The sequence below is a fragment of the Notamacropus eugenii genome, chromosome 6 (assembly GCF_028372415.1).
Source record: "Notamacropus eugenii isolate mMacEug1 chromosome 6, mMacEug1.pri_v2, whole genome shotgun sequence".
Classification (NCBI taxonomy): domain Eukaryota; kingdom Metazoa; phylum Chordata; class Mammalia; order Diprotodontia; family Macropodidae; genus Notamacropus; species Notamacropus eugenii.
Genome location: NC_092877.1, coordinates 348234155 through 348251053, shown reverse-complemented (window position 1 = coordinate 348251053; position 16899 = coordinate 348234155). Strand labels below are relative to the sequence as shown.

Sequence of the window (16899 nt, the reverse complement as noted above, 5' to 3'; positions counted from 1 at the left end):
TTGCTCATCTATAAAATAAGGACTACATAATAAAATAAGGATTACATAATTTCTGAGATCCTTCTCAGGTCCAAATCTCTGATCTCATGATCCATGATCCTCTGACCTAGAAAGGAATTCTCTGGAGAAGATACAGATCTTCTCTGTGTCAAATTCTATAAGATATCTTGCTAAGAGTTTGGTGCCTTATGTTGTCAACGACACTTCTTAATAATTTACTTATCTCCAATACTAATTATGTTGCTAGGCAGAAATTCCATGCCTGTAATTGTATATGACTGCTATGACTTGTCCGTTGTTTCCTTATTTCTCAACTGGTTTTGTTGCTGTGGTAGTGGTGGGAGTTGTTAAGATATGAATCCTTTTTATCTGTAGATTTTGATACTTTATTTTTACATTGAGGTATCTGTGTTATCTTCAGTGGATATTTTCTCCATAAGCAGTCCAGCTCCTCCATGAGTTCTCTTCATGTATGATTTTCATCCATGTTCTTTTGAAAATCTTCCCTCCATTCTGGAGGTCTTTTTCCTATCACAAAGGTGCCATTGTAGCATTTCAGTTGGCTATGCACTACCTCAGTCCCAATAGAAACCCAGATCACTTCTTGGTTTGTCCATAGATGCCCCTAGATGATGCCTTTCCATCACTTTCCATGCACAAGTCATTCATAACCAGCTGTCAGCTACTTAAACCCACTGTATGTCATTCCATTACTGTAATTTTGATTCTGCTGTAATCAACTGATAGCCACCCTACTGTAATGACTGATATGATGACATTGGCTTCTCTAAGAAGCATTTCCCAATCTCTCTGAATTCTTGTACTTTTCTTCTGTTGATAATTCTCTATTTGTCCCATATATACCTTGTTTACTTATTCTCTCCCCTATTAGATTGTAAGCTGCTCAAAGACAGGGATTATGTTTTACTTATGCATCCTCAGTGTTTAGGATAGTACCTGGCACATAGTAGGCACTTGATAAATGTTTATTGACTTAGGACCAAAGGAATAGACTTTTTTCAGGATCACTTTCACATCATGGGAAGTCAACAATTCTGGTGTTATGATTCTGCCTTATCTCTTCTCAACTAATCAACCTTGGGTCCAGCTTATTCTTTATCTATCTTGTCAACACACACACACACACACACACACACACACACATACACACACATACACATGGTAAAGCAGCAAGCATCTATTGAGTGTTTACTGTCTATGCTAAGTGCTAGGGTAAAAACAAGAGAGGTAAAAACAATTCCTTCTCTCGTGGAACCAACATTCTCATGTTGGGGATAACAGGTCAAGAACTAGGGCAAGCTATATAGAGAGAAAGTAAATGCAAAGTAACCATAGAGGGAAGGCACTCACAATGGTGGAGGAAAATGGGGATGGGAAAGGTCTTCTGCAGGAAGTAGGATTTGAGTTGTGTCTTCATGGAATCGGAGTAATTTAAAAAGGATGAGTGAGGGGGCAGAGTACTGTAGAAATGAAGGACAGCCAGGGAAAGGCACATGACAGGAGACTGATGGATAAGCTGACCAATGTAGCCAGATCATAGTGGTGTGGAGGAGAGTTAAGTGTAAGACGATTGCAACGGGAGTAATGGCCCAAATACTGAAGAGCTTTAAATGCCAAATACAGGAGCTTATATGTGATCCTAGAGATAAAAGATAGTCAGTAGAGCTCCTTGAGCAGGGGTTGATGGGATGAGACTTCTACTTTTTTTTCCTTTCCTTTCTTTTTTATATATTTTTTTAATTATCTAGCACTTCTATTTAATCCCTTCAACCTCCTTCCCATCCATTCAATAACAACCACAACAAGACATCAGCAAATACACAGTCAAGCAAAACAAATTCCCATAAAGGATATTCCTAAAAATGTGAGTCTCATTATGCATATTGCCATCTCTTCTCTGATGGAAAACAAGTAGCATTCTTCATTATTGGTCCTCTGGCATTGTGAATGATTATTTAGTTGATCATAGATATTAATGGGCTGATCACATATGGCCCCAGAGGATGCCTTTCTATCTGTAAGAAATGTAGAAATAGATGATTTTTAAATGTTGTGTTGTATGCTTGTTTTGGGTTTTGTTGGGTTTTTTTGAAAATTGTTTTTGTTGCTGAGTGGAGGATGGATTTGAATTTGGGTAGAGAGAGGAAGGAAGATCAGATAAAAGGTGTTTATTATAATCTAAGCCAAACATGAGGACATGAGAGCATGAAGTAGGAAGATGGCTATGTGAGTGGAAAGGAGATGTATAGGAGAGATGTTTTGAAGGTGGAGAAGCCGAAATTTGGCAGTCAACTGAAGATGTTGGCTGCTCAGTACATCTTGGCTCTCCCTCCTTCCTCAGGAATGGGGAACATTAGTCTGGGATCCTAAGGAGACTCACTGGTAGAGGCTACATTTGTTCAAAATAGATTCTATTATTGCCCTCAAGGCTGGCTCCAAGTTCTTCTATTTAGAAGCTGAATCCTAGAGCTCAATACCCAGATTGAGGACAAAATCAATACTATCTGGCTGGAAATAAGGGGCTAAGGGTGGGCTCTACCTGAGGTCCTGGCCTCTTTGAGAGCTGCTGCCTTAGGAGCCCAGCCATCCCCAACCTCCATATAGTTCTACTCTCACCTAGTGTATTCTTTAGTGCGTAGCAGTAGAAGCTGCCTTGAACCGAGTCCAGTAAATGGGGTTCTGGTCCATAAGCCTCTTGATGAGAGTCAAAGGGGAGAGTGTAAAAGCTGACTTGAAGCTTAACATCAAAAAAACTAAGTTCTTCACAACTGTTCCATCACTTCCTGACAAATGGAGGGAGAAGAATTGAAAGCAGATTTTATGTTCTTGGGCTCAAGGATTACTGCAGATGGTGACTGCAGCCATGAAATTAAAAGATGTTTGCTTCTTAGAAGGAAAGCTATGACAAATCTAGACAGCATACTAAAAAGCAGAGACATTGATAAGGCCAACAAAGGTCTGTATAGGCAAAGTTATGGTTTTTCAATGTAGCAATGCATGACTGTGAGAGTTGGAGTATAAGGAAACTTGGTACCCGAAAACTGATGCTTTCAAAGTGTGACGCAGGAGAAGACATCAAAGAAATAAAATCAGTCAGTACTTAAAGAAATTAATTCAGGCTATTCACTGGTAGGTCAAGTACTGAAGTGGAAGCCTAAATTCTTTGGCCATGAGAAAATGGGACTCATTGGAAAAGACTCTAATGTTGGGAAAGATTGAAAGGAAAAGGGGGGATTACAGAGGATGAGATGGATAGACACTGTCATGGAAACAATGAACTTGAATTTGGACAGACTTTGGGAGATAGTGGAGGATAAAAGGGCCTGATTCTCTGGCGTTATGATCCATGGGGTCATGAAGTCAGTTGGACACAACTGAATGACTCAACAACAGCTACAACAGTCTTGACCCCTCTACCGAACAGCTGTTTGACCTTGGGTGAATCAATTTTTCTCTCTCAGGTTCCATTTTCTTATTTGTCAAAATAGATGAGTGTATAAGATTAGTGTTAGCCAAAGTGGGTTCCATAGACCCCTGGTATTTCTCACAGTGGCACTCAGTAGTGCATCAGAAAATTGGAAGGCTAGCACCATTTTCAACATGCAAACATTAATTAATAATACTGATCTAAAAATTTAGTATGTAGAAAAAGAAGAGGAGGAGGAAAAGAAAGGGCATTCAGTCAGTAAGTAAAAATGACTTTTTTGAGGAATTTAGCTGTGAAGAAAAAGAGGAGCTAAATAGGTTGAAAATGACCAGGAATAGTATCACCTACTGAGGCTTTTTTTGAAGACTTTTTTTTAATTAATAGAAATTTATCTTCTCTCCTTTATGTCCCCATTACCACCATTTTGAAGAAAAAGAAAATAATTCTTGTAATATGAATAGTTAAGCAAAAACGTTTGTACAATCTGGTGTTGCCCTCCAAATATACAACAAAGTTATATAATTGTTATTATATTGTACATTTTTAACATAGTACATTGTACTATTCTTCAGATTCTACTCACTTTAGCTTGTATCTGTTCATAAAAGACTTTCCATGTCTTTTGGGAAATGTCATTTCTTCATTTCTTATAGCAAGTAGTATTCCATCACATTTATATACCGCAGTTTGTTTAGCCATCCCCCAACTGATGGATATCCCTTTAACTTCCAGTTTTTGCCACCTCAAAGAAAAGGTATTGGTATACACACACACACACACACACACATATGTGTGGATGGATGGATACATGTATGTGTAGGATACTTTCCCCCTTTCTTTGATTTCTATATTATAAAAGTTGGCAGAGAGATTGGGTGTGTTTTGAACACTGGAGAACTGGGAGTGATAGTAAGGTTATCATGCTAGAGGATATAGGAAGGACCAAAGGTGGGTATAGAAAAGTTATCCTTGACAAGGTCGTGGTCCCTTTTCATCAGATCCTAGAAAAAAAAAGGGGGGGAAATAATAAAAGATAATGTCAGAAGTGTGTGGAATAAGGAAAGGGAGGGAAGAGAAAATTTGGTCTGCCTACTATATGCTAGTCATCATTGTGGAGAAGACATGTCACCTTACCAAATTGATAACTGTCACTTTGTGCCATATAAAGACAGACTGGTCCCTCTGAAATTCTCTCCATTTTAGCTCTAATTACTAAAAGTCTTTTTGGTAGAACAGGGCTTTCCATAGTGGCCATGGATTTATACCATGTTGAGCCACAATTTTTCCAATAACTTGAGGATCATTTCTTTTCTCTATCTGCATTTATTGTTTAACATCTCTAAATGCCTCATTGAGATGATTCACTATGATTCACACCTAAAAGAGGGGCAGAAGGAAGAGAAAATGCAGAATAAAGGCCCTTGTTTCCCCCAACTTCACTAACACTGGCAATTTCTTTTCTTCTGCCAAGAGATGCCGTGAAGCATTTTTAAGAAGCCATTAAGTAACATCCTTTCCCCACTTCTTCCAAATCACCTGCCGGGCCATTTTTAACCACCCTATTTGAGAAGAATATAAATCACACGTCCTCTTGTCAGTATGAATCATTGAAGCCTAAGCAGTGGTTATGTGATTGTTAGTGCCTTTAAAACTGTGATAAGCTCATTTCTAGATGAATAGGGTCTGTGAAATAATATTCGGGAGTGAGCCTATTTTTTGAAATAAAAAGAAACTCCCCCCCCCAAAAAAAAACACAACTAGTTTCAAGTATGACCAGTATATTTCACTCGATTTAAAATGAAATTGAGTGGGCCTTTAAAAAAAGACCACAAAAAGAAAAAAGAAAGAAACCAAAAACCATCAGAGGTGGAAGAGAAAGGAACCGCTTAATCCATTTTAATCCATAAAGCATTTATTAAGGGCCCAGTAAGTGCCAGTTTCTGTACTAGGTGCTGACAAGAAGGGAAACGATCTCTACCACCTAGAAGTTTGCATTTCTATTAGACGGAAACCACATGTACACTAACGAGACAACACAAAGCAATGCCAAGATATTAGAGAGAATGCCCTAACAGCTGAGGGAATTAGGATAGGACTCCTGTAGGAGTCAGAACAGGAGCTAAGCCTTGAAGGGAAGCTAGGTGGTTAATAATGATAAGGATGAGGACTGTCACTAGCACTTTAAGATTTGTAAAATGAATCACAATCTCTCATTTGATCCTCACAACAGCCCAGTGAGGTATTATTATTCCCGTTACAGATAAGGAAACAGACTGAGAAAAGTTCAGTAATTTGCCTTATACTTGGTCATCCAGCTTTTTCTTGAAGACTGACAGTAAAGAGTTCCCAGCACGGGACCTGATAGGTCTCTCTAATGGGCTAGAGGTTCTGTTTTTTCAGATGACAAAATCAGGGACTAGAGATGACCATGGTTTACCCAATGCTACACCATTTCAGAACAAGAATTTGAATGCCAGTCTTTGGAGTTTAAACTGAGGGATGTTTCTGTTATAGCTCCCCAGACCTGATCAGAATATTATGAAAGACCCAGAATTACCTCTTCTATCTAGAGGTCCAAGAAAATCATAATTGGCTAGGCCCTTGAAGATTTCCTTGGGAACAAATGGCTGTAATAACTGTGATTCAGCACACCTTTCTGAAGATGCCTATCTAGACCACATCCCTCAAAAGTCCAAAAAGTCCAGTTTCCTGTAGTAAAGGACATGCACCTTAAGTACTTTTATGTCTGCTTTTTTTCCTTCTCTTTCATTTTTAATTCTAATCTTCCTTATCTAGTATCTAGTTAGCATTTCTTTGCTCTAGTTTTTCAGTGACTACCCTAGAAATTAATATAGGAATGGCACTAGAGAGGAAGTAATTAGGATACAATTTACCTGAGTCTTAATTTCCTTATCTGTAAAATGTGCATAATATTTGTCCTATTGTGCAAATATTATGCTCTATTTGTTCTATTGTGCAAATATTATGCTCTACCTACTCTGGGTGTGGACCACTTGGTTGATGTTTTGGCAGATCCTGTTTGCCAATCTTTCTCCCTCTCCCCCTCCACACATGCTTGTGCTCTCACTTTCTCTCTTTCTCTAAACCAGTGATACTATTATCATTCATTCCATCGAAGGAGATAAGAACAGAGGATGATATTCAATAATTATTTATTGGTGATGATGACAGGTGCTCAGTAAACACCTGGGGAAAGAACGCCTTTATTTGGCATTCTCCTCTGAAATGAAAAACAAAGTAGATGATTTCTCATTTAAAAGAAGATACATGTAACTAATGACCTCCTGAAATATGTCAGGATGAGTCAGGTTGGCATTTTCAATTAATTTTCATGCTGTCAGTGTCAGTTTTCAGTGTTTATGATAAATTGATATCTCCCACCATTCAAACACCACATTTGTCTTTTCCTTGAGAACTCACATCTAAACAGATCATTTTAAAATCAGGCTTGTAAAATTTTTTTCTTCCTCTTTTATTACTCTTTCCTCCTTTAGTGGAGACATATAGTTCATATTTGCATGGGAGAGGGACGGGAGAAACTATTTCAAAGTCCTAAGCATAGCAAGATAAAATCTTGAGTTTTACATATTTTCCTTAAGCTATTTTAAATTGTTTTGTTTCACATGATCTTCATTCCCTCCTCCTCCATCCACCGTCAATCCCCTATAGTAAAGACTAAAAAGAAAGACAACAAAAGCTTTTCCGTTAGACTCACTCACATATTAACAGAATTTGATAGTATATGTGTTGTTTAACTCCAAGAGACAACCATCTCTTCCAAAGAGGAGGAAAAGTGCTTTTTCTGTCTCATTCTCTGAGATGGAGAAAACAGATCTGATATGTTAGATGGATATTACAGAGATAGGGTAGGAGACTTGGGCTTGGAGTCTGGAAGTTTAGGACAGATTGAGGAATGTGCTGAGAGTTGAGAAAAAATAAAAGAATTGGATTGGTGGGCAGCCCTGAAGCCTTATTTTCAGTTATATACAGTGTAACATGATTTATTAAATGCCTACTATGTGCAAAAAACTATGCTAATCATTGGGGATAAACAGTCCCCAATCCCTAATCAAACAATCCTCCCATCAAGGAGTTTTATTGTACTGAGAGGCACAACACATCTACAGAGAAGTAGATATAGCTTAATTTTGGGAGGACGAAAGTACTGATAAAAAGAAGGGGGAGAACAGTGGGGGAGGAAGTAAGTATGCAGGGAAGTCTCTAGTTAAGGAAGAAAGTTGAGGAGATGATCCAAAAAACTAATATCCAAGGGACAGAAATGAAGCAAGAGAATAACCCAAGCAATCAATTGTAAAGGATTTATGTACTTTTACTATGTACCAAACACTGCTCTGGGCCCTGGGGAAATGCACAAAGATGGAGCATGGAGACAAATAATTAAATAAAAATAGAGAACATTTTAATCTTAACCAATGGAAGGGCCATAAAGACTGGAGGAATCTGAAAATACCTAACATAGAAGGTGACATTTGAGCTGAATTTTTATTTATTTATTTATTTCATTTTTAATTTATGGAATAAAATATGCATTCTTGTAACATAATATATTGAAGATAACACATGAAACTGTAAATCTATTATGTACAACTTGTTATTCCCTTTAAATATACAACAAAGTTATCATGTAAATTTCTTTTTTTAGCTAAGTTTTTAAAATGAGTTAAGAATTCTATAAAAGGACAACGACTGTTTCCCATTTGTCTTGTCCTCTCCATGCTCACATAGTAGGCACTTAATAAATCCTCGAGGGTTACCTGAGAATATAAGAAGGTAGAGTGTTCTAGGCATGGAAGCCAACAGGCTAGGTCTGACTGCTTCTATTACATTTCCCAGAAATACTCTTCACCCTAGGAATAGAAGCAAAAAAAAGGTTGTTGTGGATGATCCTCACATAGAGGTGGTATTGGTAAAAATTCAGAGGGGAACAGGAAAGTGGCTAAAGGCCACAGCCAAGGTCACATAAAACTGATCTCAAGGCTAGCACCTATACCTGCTAACTCCCAAATCTTCTCCCTTCTGAGACTTTCTTTCTGGTCCCCAGTATATCATCTTTATTCGTGCTTTATAACACCACCAGGCTTGTTCTTTTGATGGCATAGCTTCTTCAGGGAAACTACATTAAAACTGTCCCAATATGGTGGTGTTTTTCAAAAGATCTTGATTTTGTTAATTTCCCATACTAAAAAATATGGTTTTGCCAGTACTTGGAAAACAAAATCCCTGGGCTATGTGAAAAAAACTTCTTTGTGAAATGTTCCTAGAAGTGTTTCACAGTATTCAAATACTTTAGCATAATTGAATGACAGTCCCAAATCCACTTCAAGAAAGCAGGGCATACAAGCTCATTATAGTGGACCAGACACATTGCTTTTTTTGTCCATGAAATTTCTGCGCTGCACATGACATTCTGACTCTAAGGACTAATCAGGGGCTTCACAGGATGCAAAAACTTTTCATAGCTCTTCCAGCTAGAGGAATGACACCTTAGCCATCAGCTGCTGCCAGGACAATTTGCATGACTGGAAGAGAAAGTCAGGAGAGTTTGGGCTTAGAGAGGAAGATTGCAAAGGATCTGTAGACTTTGTGTTCCAATGTAACCTGAGAGTCAAAATGTAAATAAGTATCCTGCCCTGAGGCTTTTTTTTCTAATACACATCCAGAGGGAGCTCCCAGGGCCAATTCTTCATGTGCTCCATCTGTGTGGCTTCTTTCCATAGTGTGCTTTCCCTCTCTTGGCCTCACTTGGATATCTTGTCTAGGAGGAAAGGTAGTGATTTTAACATACAAGTTTTGCTCCTTGAGAAATATCAGCATTACCCCCCTGAAACGTTTATTTCTCTTTTACCAGGTGACCAGCCCCACATGTTCCAACTGCTGGAGATGGCTTCTCGCCTGAGGGACAGTGCAGAATTATTCCAGTCAGATGAAATGCGCCCTGCCAATGATCCCAAAGAGAGAGCCCCCATCCGTGTCAGGATGCTGAATGACATTCTCCAAGACCTGGAAAAGAATTTCTTAGTGCAGCAGGTGCCTCCAGGTTTTTACCGGTAGGAACATTTACTCTGAACTTCATTTATTTCTGCCTCCTGGGTCAAATTGTTTCTTGATTTTGGAACTAGCGTGCCCGCCAGTGGCTACACTTGACATCTGTCTCTTGAAAGGAAACAAATTATACGTTATAACTACTTAAACCTCCTAGTTTGCTGGCTTTTTTATCTGTAAAATGAGGAGTGTGGACTCAGTGATCTCTAAGGCCCCGTTGAATTTTGAAATTCTATTCTATCTCTGATACTCACTACCTAAATGACCTTATGCAAATTGCTTAATTTACTGTGATGTTTAAAAAGTTTGACAGGCATAGTTTCTGGGTAATTAATCATTTTATTAATATTGCTAGCATTTTATTAATAAAAGAGGTCAGTGGCACTCTCGAATACCAAAGACCCTTCATAGTGGTAGACTCATGGATTATATGCCCTTGGAAGAGTGGGTATTCCTAAGGGTGACAATCCACTCTGATTGGTTCAGGATTAATGAGAGAATGAATATGACAATGAGATGTGGATTCACTCCAGTAAGGAGCTAAGAGAGTCGCATCATGTCACTCTTAGCCAAAAGGACAATCTCTGTATCTAGATCACTCCCAGCCTTGGGCAATCTAGACAAAGAATCCACCTCCACCAAACTTGCTTGAGTGGAACACAATGGAAAGGAATTCACCTTAGATTAGATGGTCTAGGTGGTAAATTGTTGGCAGAAGTCAGTAGTGTCCTTCAAAGGCTGGCCAGCTGAACAGTGAAATAAGACAGGGAAAAAGCCTGGATCTCCCCCATAATTGGCTATTAATATTTTGCTCACTCTTTTGTCTTTAGCTTCTTTATCTTTAAGATAAAAGGGAGGGTCTTTGATGTTCCTCCTAGCTCTATATCTATGATCCTATGTATTTTCTTGTTGAGGATAAATTTATAGTAATAACTTTTGTTTAATAACATTCTTGATAAAGAAATGAGAAAGGTTTGTAACATTAACAAATAGGTATACACAGAAAGGGGAATCTCATTACTCAGAAAATTATGGTGAATTCTTCACCTGATGGAGTTTTATTAGTTTGATAATTGTTGTGCTTAAAATCGTGCATTTGGTTTATAATCCTCTAGTACTTTCATGAATGTGGGATCTAGTTCAAGTGGGCTTTCTTTCCTGCCTATTCACTGAATGGGGGTTACCTCACCCTAAGTGAGCTCCTGATTAGACCTTGACCTAGAGGGGCCAAGGTCTCCCCAATGCATCCTGGGTCATCTCCAGTCATCCTGATGAATATCTGGTCACTGGATTCAGAGGGCTCTGGAGGAGAAGCGAGGCTGGTGACCTGCACAGCCTTCCCTCACTCAAAACAAAGTCAAGGGCAAGTCGTGTCATCATTTCTCTGATGGCGTGGTCTTCTTCAGCAACAAAGGACAGACACAACAGCAACAACAGCAATTCCCTTGTCTGTAAAGTGGGGAAAATAGTACCTACCTCATGAAATTATTGTGAGAACCAAATGAAATGACTTGTAAACTGCTTTGCAAATATTCAGTTTCTATTTAACTGCAGCTGTCGTCATGATCATGACCTGTTCATCGTTATTACTGTCATCCGTCGGGGCCCATTTTGTGATTCTCTCATCCATGTTCTCCCATAAGTTCATTAAGAAGCCAGCTAACTTTTGGAGATGGGGGATGGGGGTGTTGATAGTGTTGCTCCAACATTGTACAGTTATACATTATATTATATGTATAATATATATTATACATTATACAGTCATGAAATAGTTTCTGTGTGTATTTTTTTAATGTCTGATTTTTTTCCTCTATTCCCATGAAAGTGATAAATTAATCTGTACCTTCTGTCTATTCCCTTTATATATGCTATAGGTCATGAGAAGCCTATCATAAAGTAAGTAGGTAAAGAGCTGGACTTGGGATCATCAAAGGCCAATTTCAGATTCAACCCTAAGAATGGAGAGATTTGTGGCCATTCTTTTGTTTTGTCATATTATACTTTGCTGCCTTGAACCCAGATAACTCATTAAAGATGAAGAGTTATATAGAGATTATATCTGTGCTGCTGAAAAGACTTTAGGAACCATGGTGTTATAGATTTAGTGCTAGAATAGGTCCTAGAGCTAATCTAGGTCTTCCAGATAGGGAAATTTACCCTAGAGAGTTGAAGTGACTTGCTCAAGGTCACACAAGGCAGTTTATGACAGAGTCTGGATTTGAACCCAGGTTCCTAGATTCCAAACCCATCATTCTTTCCATTTTACATTGTCATCACCATCGTTATGAAATAGTAGATTATTGGGATATTTGATATCTGTGCATCCAGACTCAGTGGATTTATTTTTAAATATAACTAACTTTTATGCCAGAAATTAGTAAATGCTGATTTCAGAATTCTGGTCCTATTCTTGAAAGATGTAACAGATGGCACAGTTGCATATAGATGGTAGACTCTGTATTCTGGATTGTAAAATTCATCCTTGAAAGTACAAAACAGGAAATTTTTTAAAGCTGCATCATTTTTCTTCCCTTAAACCTAGGAAGGAGAGGCTGTTAGAAATTTCCAGGATGGTGCATTAGTAATGTGCCAAGAAAATTATGAAAGAACAGGATTATTCTTTAGCAGACAGAACCATAACTATATGGAGAAAAGTGATAAAGTTATGAAAAGAAATCATGGAAAAAGAAATATAGTGAGCAGTAGTTAATTTCATTTTTCATACTAAGCAGAAAACTCTGGAGATGATCTTCACCCAAGAAGCACACAATCTTCAGTGTGATGGGGTAATGAGAATTCTCATCAAAGCAAGAGGTCAAAAGGGATTTACCTCATAAAAAGTTGTTGATAAAAGCTGACTGTGTAAAGCCAAATATTGCATTTTGAAATTGGCTTATGTCCTTATATTTACTACCTGTTACAGAAATGTCAGTGAACACTAAAACATATTAGTTTGGGAATATTTTCATTCACTTTAATGAATATCAGAATATTTCAAGGCTTGGAGCCCCCAGTGGTGCAGCTAATACCAATAGACATCTATGTAAAATAAGTTATATTAGGTACTAGGAATAAAAAAAGGTATAATCTGGAGTCCTTACCCTCAATCATCTTAGAATTCAGTTGTTGAAGTGGGGAAAAGACATGAAAAGGTCAACAATACATGGGAATAGAGTCTAAAAGTCAATGGATGATGTAGAAAGTGTACTTTATGAGAGATCAGAAAAGCAGGGAATTGCTATGGCCTATAATAGTCAAGGAAAACTTTCTTGAGAAGTTGTCAGTTCAGATAGGTTTTGACAGAAAGAAACAATTATAGAGAGTGTATTAGAGTAAAGATAACTAGTCTAACAAAAGCAGAAGTAGGAAGTTATTCATTTTCTTCAGGGAACAATGTGGTGAATAGTTTGACTGAAAGGTGGATTAATGAAAGGGAGTATGGTGGAAAGGTTAGGACCAAATTGTGGCATGTGTTGAATGTCATGCCAAGGTATTTGGAATTTCTTCTTTGTATAACAAAGCAATCATCTTTGTTGAGACTTTTTTTGTGGGGGAAGAGTGCAGTAATGAATACAAAGGGATAGTTAGGGAAATACTAATCTGATGAAAATGTTTAAGATGATAAATTTAGAATTCAAAAGAACCTTGGAAGTTGGGTAGTCGAACCCGTCATTTTTGAACCTTCTCCTCCATTTGGCTAATTCTGCTTTTTAGAGCCTCCTTCTCCTTATTGGCTTTTTGGACATTTTTTTTAAATTGACTTAGCCTCTTTTTAAAAGTATTATTTTTCTCAGCATTTTTTTGGTTCTCCTTTAGCAAGCTGTTAACTCACTCTTCAAGCTCTTCTATTGCCTGAGCCGTATTTAAGTTCACTTTGGAGGCCCTGGAGGCAGGGATCTTAACTTCATGTGACAGTAAGCCTTGTTCTTCCTCATCTGAAAGGATGGGAGGAGACACTTGTTCACCAAGAAAGTAACCTTCTATGGCCTTTTTTTCCCCATTTTTTGGACATTTTCCCAGCCAGTTACTTGACTTCTGAATCCTTTGTCAAGAGGTTAGACTCAGCTGCTCCATTCCCCTGGGCTTTGGGTGGGGGTGGGGTCATCACTCAGGGCTGGGGTTTAGATCAGCTGCTCCCTACCACCAGAGGCTTTAAGCTAAGCTGCATGAATAATGGATCCAGGTTGCTTCCCAGCCTTCGTAGCTGCCTACAGTCTGCTGCTGCAGCCTCTGCCATCACCTGGAGCTATTTCTGGAGAAACCCCATTCCCTCTCACCCAGCTGGGAAAGCCCTCCCCCACTGACCTTTGGAGCTTTCTTTGTTGCTTGTGGGTTGAGGTATCTGGGACCTTCCTTGCTAGGAACTCTGCCTGGAGGTCTGTTCAGGTCCTGTTCCTCCCAGTGCAAGTGGCCAGGGCTGTGCTCTGCTCCACTCAACTTCCCTTGAGATAGACCTTTCCTGTCGGCCTACTTCAAGGAGAAAAATATTACAAGCAGCCAGAAAGAAACAATTCAAGTATCATGTAGCCATAGTCAGGATAACACTAGATTTAGCAGCTTCTACATAAAAGGATCAGAGGGCTTGAAATATGATATTCTGGAAGGCAAAGTAACTAGGATTACAACCAACAATTGCCTACCTGGCAAAACTGGGTATAATACTTCAGGGCGGAGGGAATGAAATAGAAATAGAGGACTTTCAAGAATTCCTGATGAAAAGACCAAAGGTAACAACAAGTTAACAAAAGAGATGGGACTGGACGCCAGGTTGATGATGTCAGTCAATAATCTTTCTTCACATGCTAAAGTTCTAGTCAAATAGGAAAAAATAACTTTCTGTTTAGTATTTTACTTTTAATGAAATAGTAGGCATTCAAGCATTCCTAATGAAAAGACCAGAGCTGAATAGAAAATTTGACTTTCAAATATAAGACTCAAGAGAAAAGGTAAATGAGCAGTAGAAATAATAAGAAACTTAATAAAGTTAAATTGTTTACATTGCTACATAGCAAGACGATACTTGTAACTCAGAACTTTGTCATTATTAAGTTAGAAGGAGTGTGTATGTATAGACAAGTCACATGTGTCAGCTGACTATGAAGGGATGATAAAAGAATAAAATTAAGGGGTGAAAGAGGAATGCTCTGGGAGGAAGGAAAAGGTAGAATGTGGCAAAGTATCACATAAAAGAGGCAAGAAAAAGCTTACAGTAGAGAGGAAGAAGGGGGAGCTGAGAGGGAGTTAGTGAATCTTTCTTTCATTGAAATTGACTCAAAGAGGAAATAACATCCACACTCAACTGAGTATATAAATGTATGTTACCCTACAGGAAAGTAGGAGAGGAACAGGATAAGAGAAGGGAGGGAAGATTGTAGGAGGTGTTAGAATCAAAATATTTTTGAGGAGGGATAGCATATAGGATAAAGAGAGTTACAGTAAGCAATTGTGACTGTGAAAAAAATTTTGAAGCGAGTTTCTATGATAAAGGCATCATTTCCCAATAGAACGGAGTCAATTTTATAAAAATGAAAGCCACTCCTTAATTGATAAATGATCAAAAGATATGAACAGTTTTTTAGATGAAGTAAAAACATGCTCTAACTCACTATTGATTGGAGAAATGCAAATTAAAACAATTCTGAGGTACTACCTCCTACTTATTGGACTGGCTAATAGGACAAGAAAGGAAAATGACAAAAGTTGGATGAGTTGTGGGAAAAATGTGACATTAATTCATTATTGATGGAGTTGTGACCTGATTCAATCATTTTTGTAGAGCAATTTGGAACTTTGTTCAAAGGGCTATAAAACCATGCATATCTTTTGACCTAGAAAAACCGCTACTAGGTCTGTTTGCAAAAGAGATTTTTTAAAAAAGGAAAAGGACTATATTTATAAAAATATTTATAGCAGCTGTTTTCTTAGAGCAAAAAATTGGAAATTGAGGGAATGACCATCAGTTGGGGAATTGCTGAACAAATTGTAGTATGTGATTATGATGGAATATTATTGTGCTGTAAGAAATGATGAGCAGGGCACATTCAGAAAAACCTAGAAAGACTTGCAGAAGCTGATACAAAGTGACATGTGCTGTGTACAAAGTAACAGCAGTATTGTAAAGTGATCAGCTGTGAATGACTATTCTCAGCAATACAATGAACCAAGACTACTCTGAAGGATTTATGATAAAAAATGCTATCCTTCCCCAGAGAAAGAGCTGATGGTGTCTGAATACAGAATGAAGCACACTTCTTTTACTTTATTTTCCTTGAGGATTTTTTTTGTCTGTGTTTTCTTTCACAACATGACTAACATGAAAGTATATTTTGTATGACTATACATGTTTGCTTACCTTCTCAGTGAGAGAGGAGAGAGAAAGGGAGAGATTTTAGAATTCAAGGTTTTATTTTTTTATTTTTTTCTGTTTATTTATTTATTTTTAGTTTTCAATATTCATTTCCACAAAATTTAGAGTTCCAAATTTTCTCCCCATCTTTCCCCTCCCCTCACCCCATAATGCCTTGCATTCTGATTACTCCTTCCCTCGATATGCCCTCCCTTCTGTCACACCCCTCCCTTCCCTTCCCTTATCCCTATCTTCTCTCTTTTCTTGCAGGGCAAGATAGGTTTCTATACCCCATTACCTGTATGTCTTATTTCCCAGTTGTATGCAAAAACAATTCTCAACATTCATTCCTCATACTTTGCATTCCATTTCCTCTCCTTTACTCCCTCCCCACCCATCCCCACTGAGAAGGCAGGCAATTCAGTATAGGCTGTATGTGTGTAGTTTTGCAAAAGACTTCCATAATAATCATATTGTGTAAGACTAACTGTATTTCCCTCCATCCTGCTCTGCCCCCCATTTATTCTATTCTCTCTTTTGACCTTGTTCCTCCCCAAAAGTGTTTACTTCTAATTACTCCCTCCTCCCATTTGCCCTTCCTTCTATCATCCTTCCCACCCCACTTATCCTCTTCTCCCCTATCCTTCTGTAGTACAAGATATACTTTCATAACAAACTGAATGAGCATGTCATTCCCTCAAGCCAAATGTATAGAGAGTAAGCTTCCCCTTTTCCCTTTCACATCCTCCCTTTTCTCCTCCACAGAACAAGATTTTTCTTGCCTCGTGGATGCATGATACTTTACCCTATTCCATTTCTCCCTTTCTCCTCCCAATATATTCCTCTCTTACCCCTCAATTTTATTTTTTTTAGGTATCATTCCTTCTTATTCAACTCACCCTGTGTTCTCTGTCTATATGTGTATGTGTGTGTGTGCGTGTGTGTGTGTGTGTGTGTGTGTGTGTGTGTGTAATCCCTCCAACTACTCAAGTACTGAAAAAAGTCTTAAGAGTTACAAATA

The 16899-nt window shown here is 38.2% G+C and overlaps 1 protein-coding gene across 3 annotated transcripts in view; it reads left to right on the top strand.

Annotated features, from left to right (window-relative positions):
- Positions 1-16899, top strand: part of NAALADL2 (N-acetylated alpha-linked acidic dipeptidase like 2) — a 998881-nt gene that overhangs the window by 923328 nt on the left and 58654 nt on the right. For all 3 annotated transcript variants that reach the window (XM_072620248.1, XM_072620247.1, XM_072620249.1), the window contains one exon: positions 9339-9537. In XM_072620248.1, the coding sequence (XP_072476349.1) occupies positions 9339-9537 (199 nt within the window). The remainder of the gene's footprint in view (positions 1-9338; positions 9538-16899) is intronic.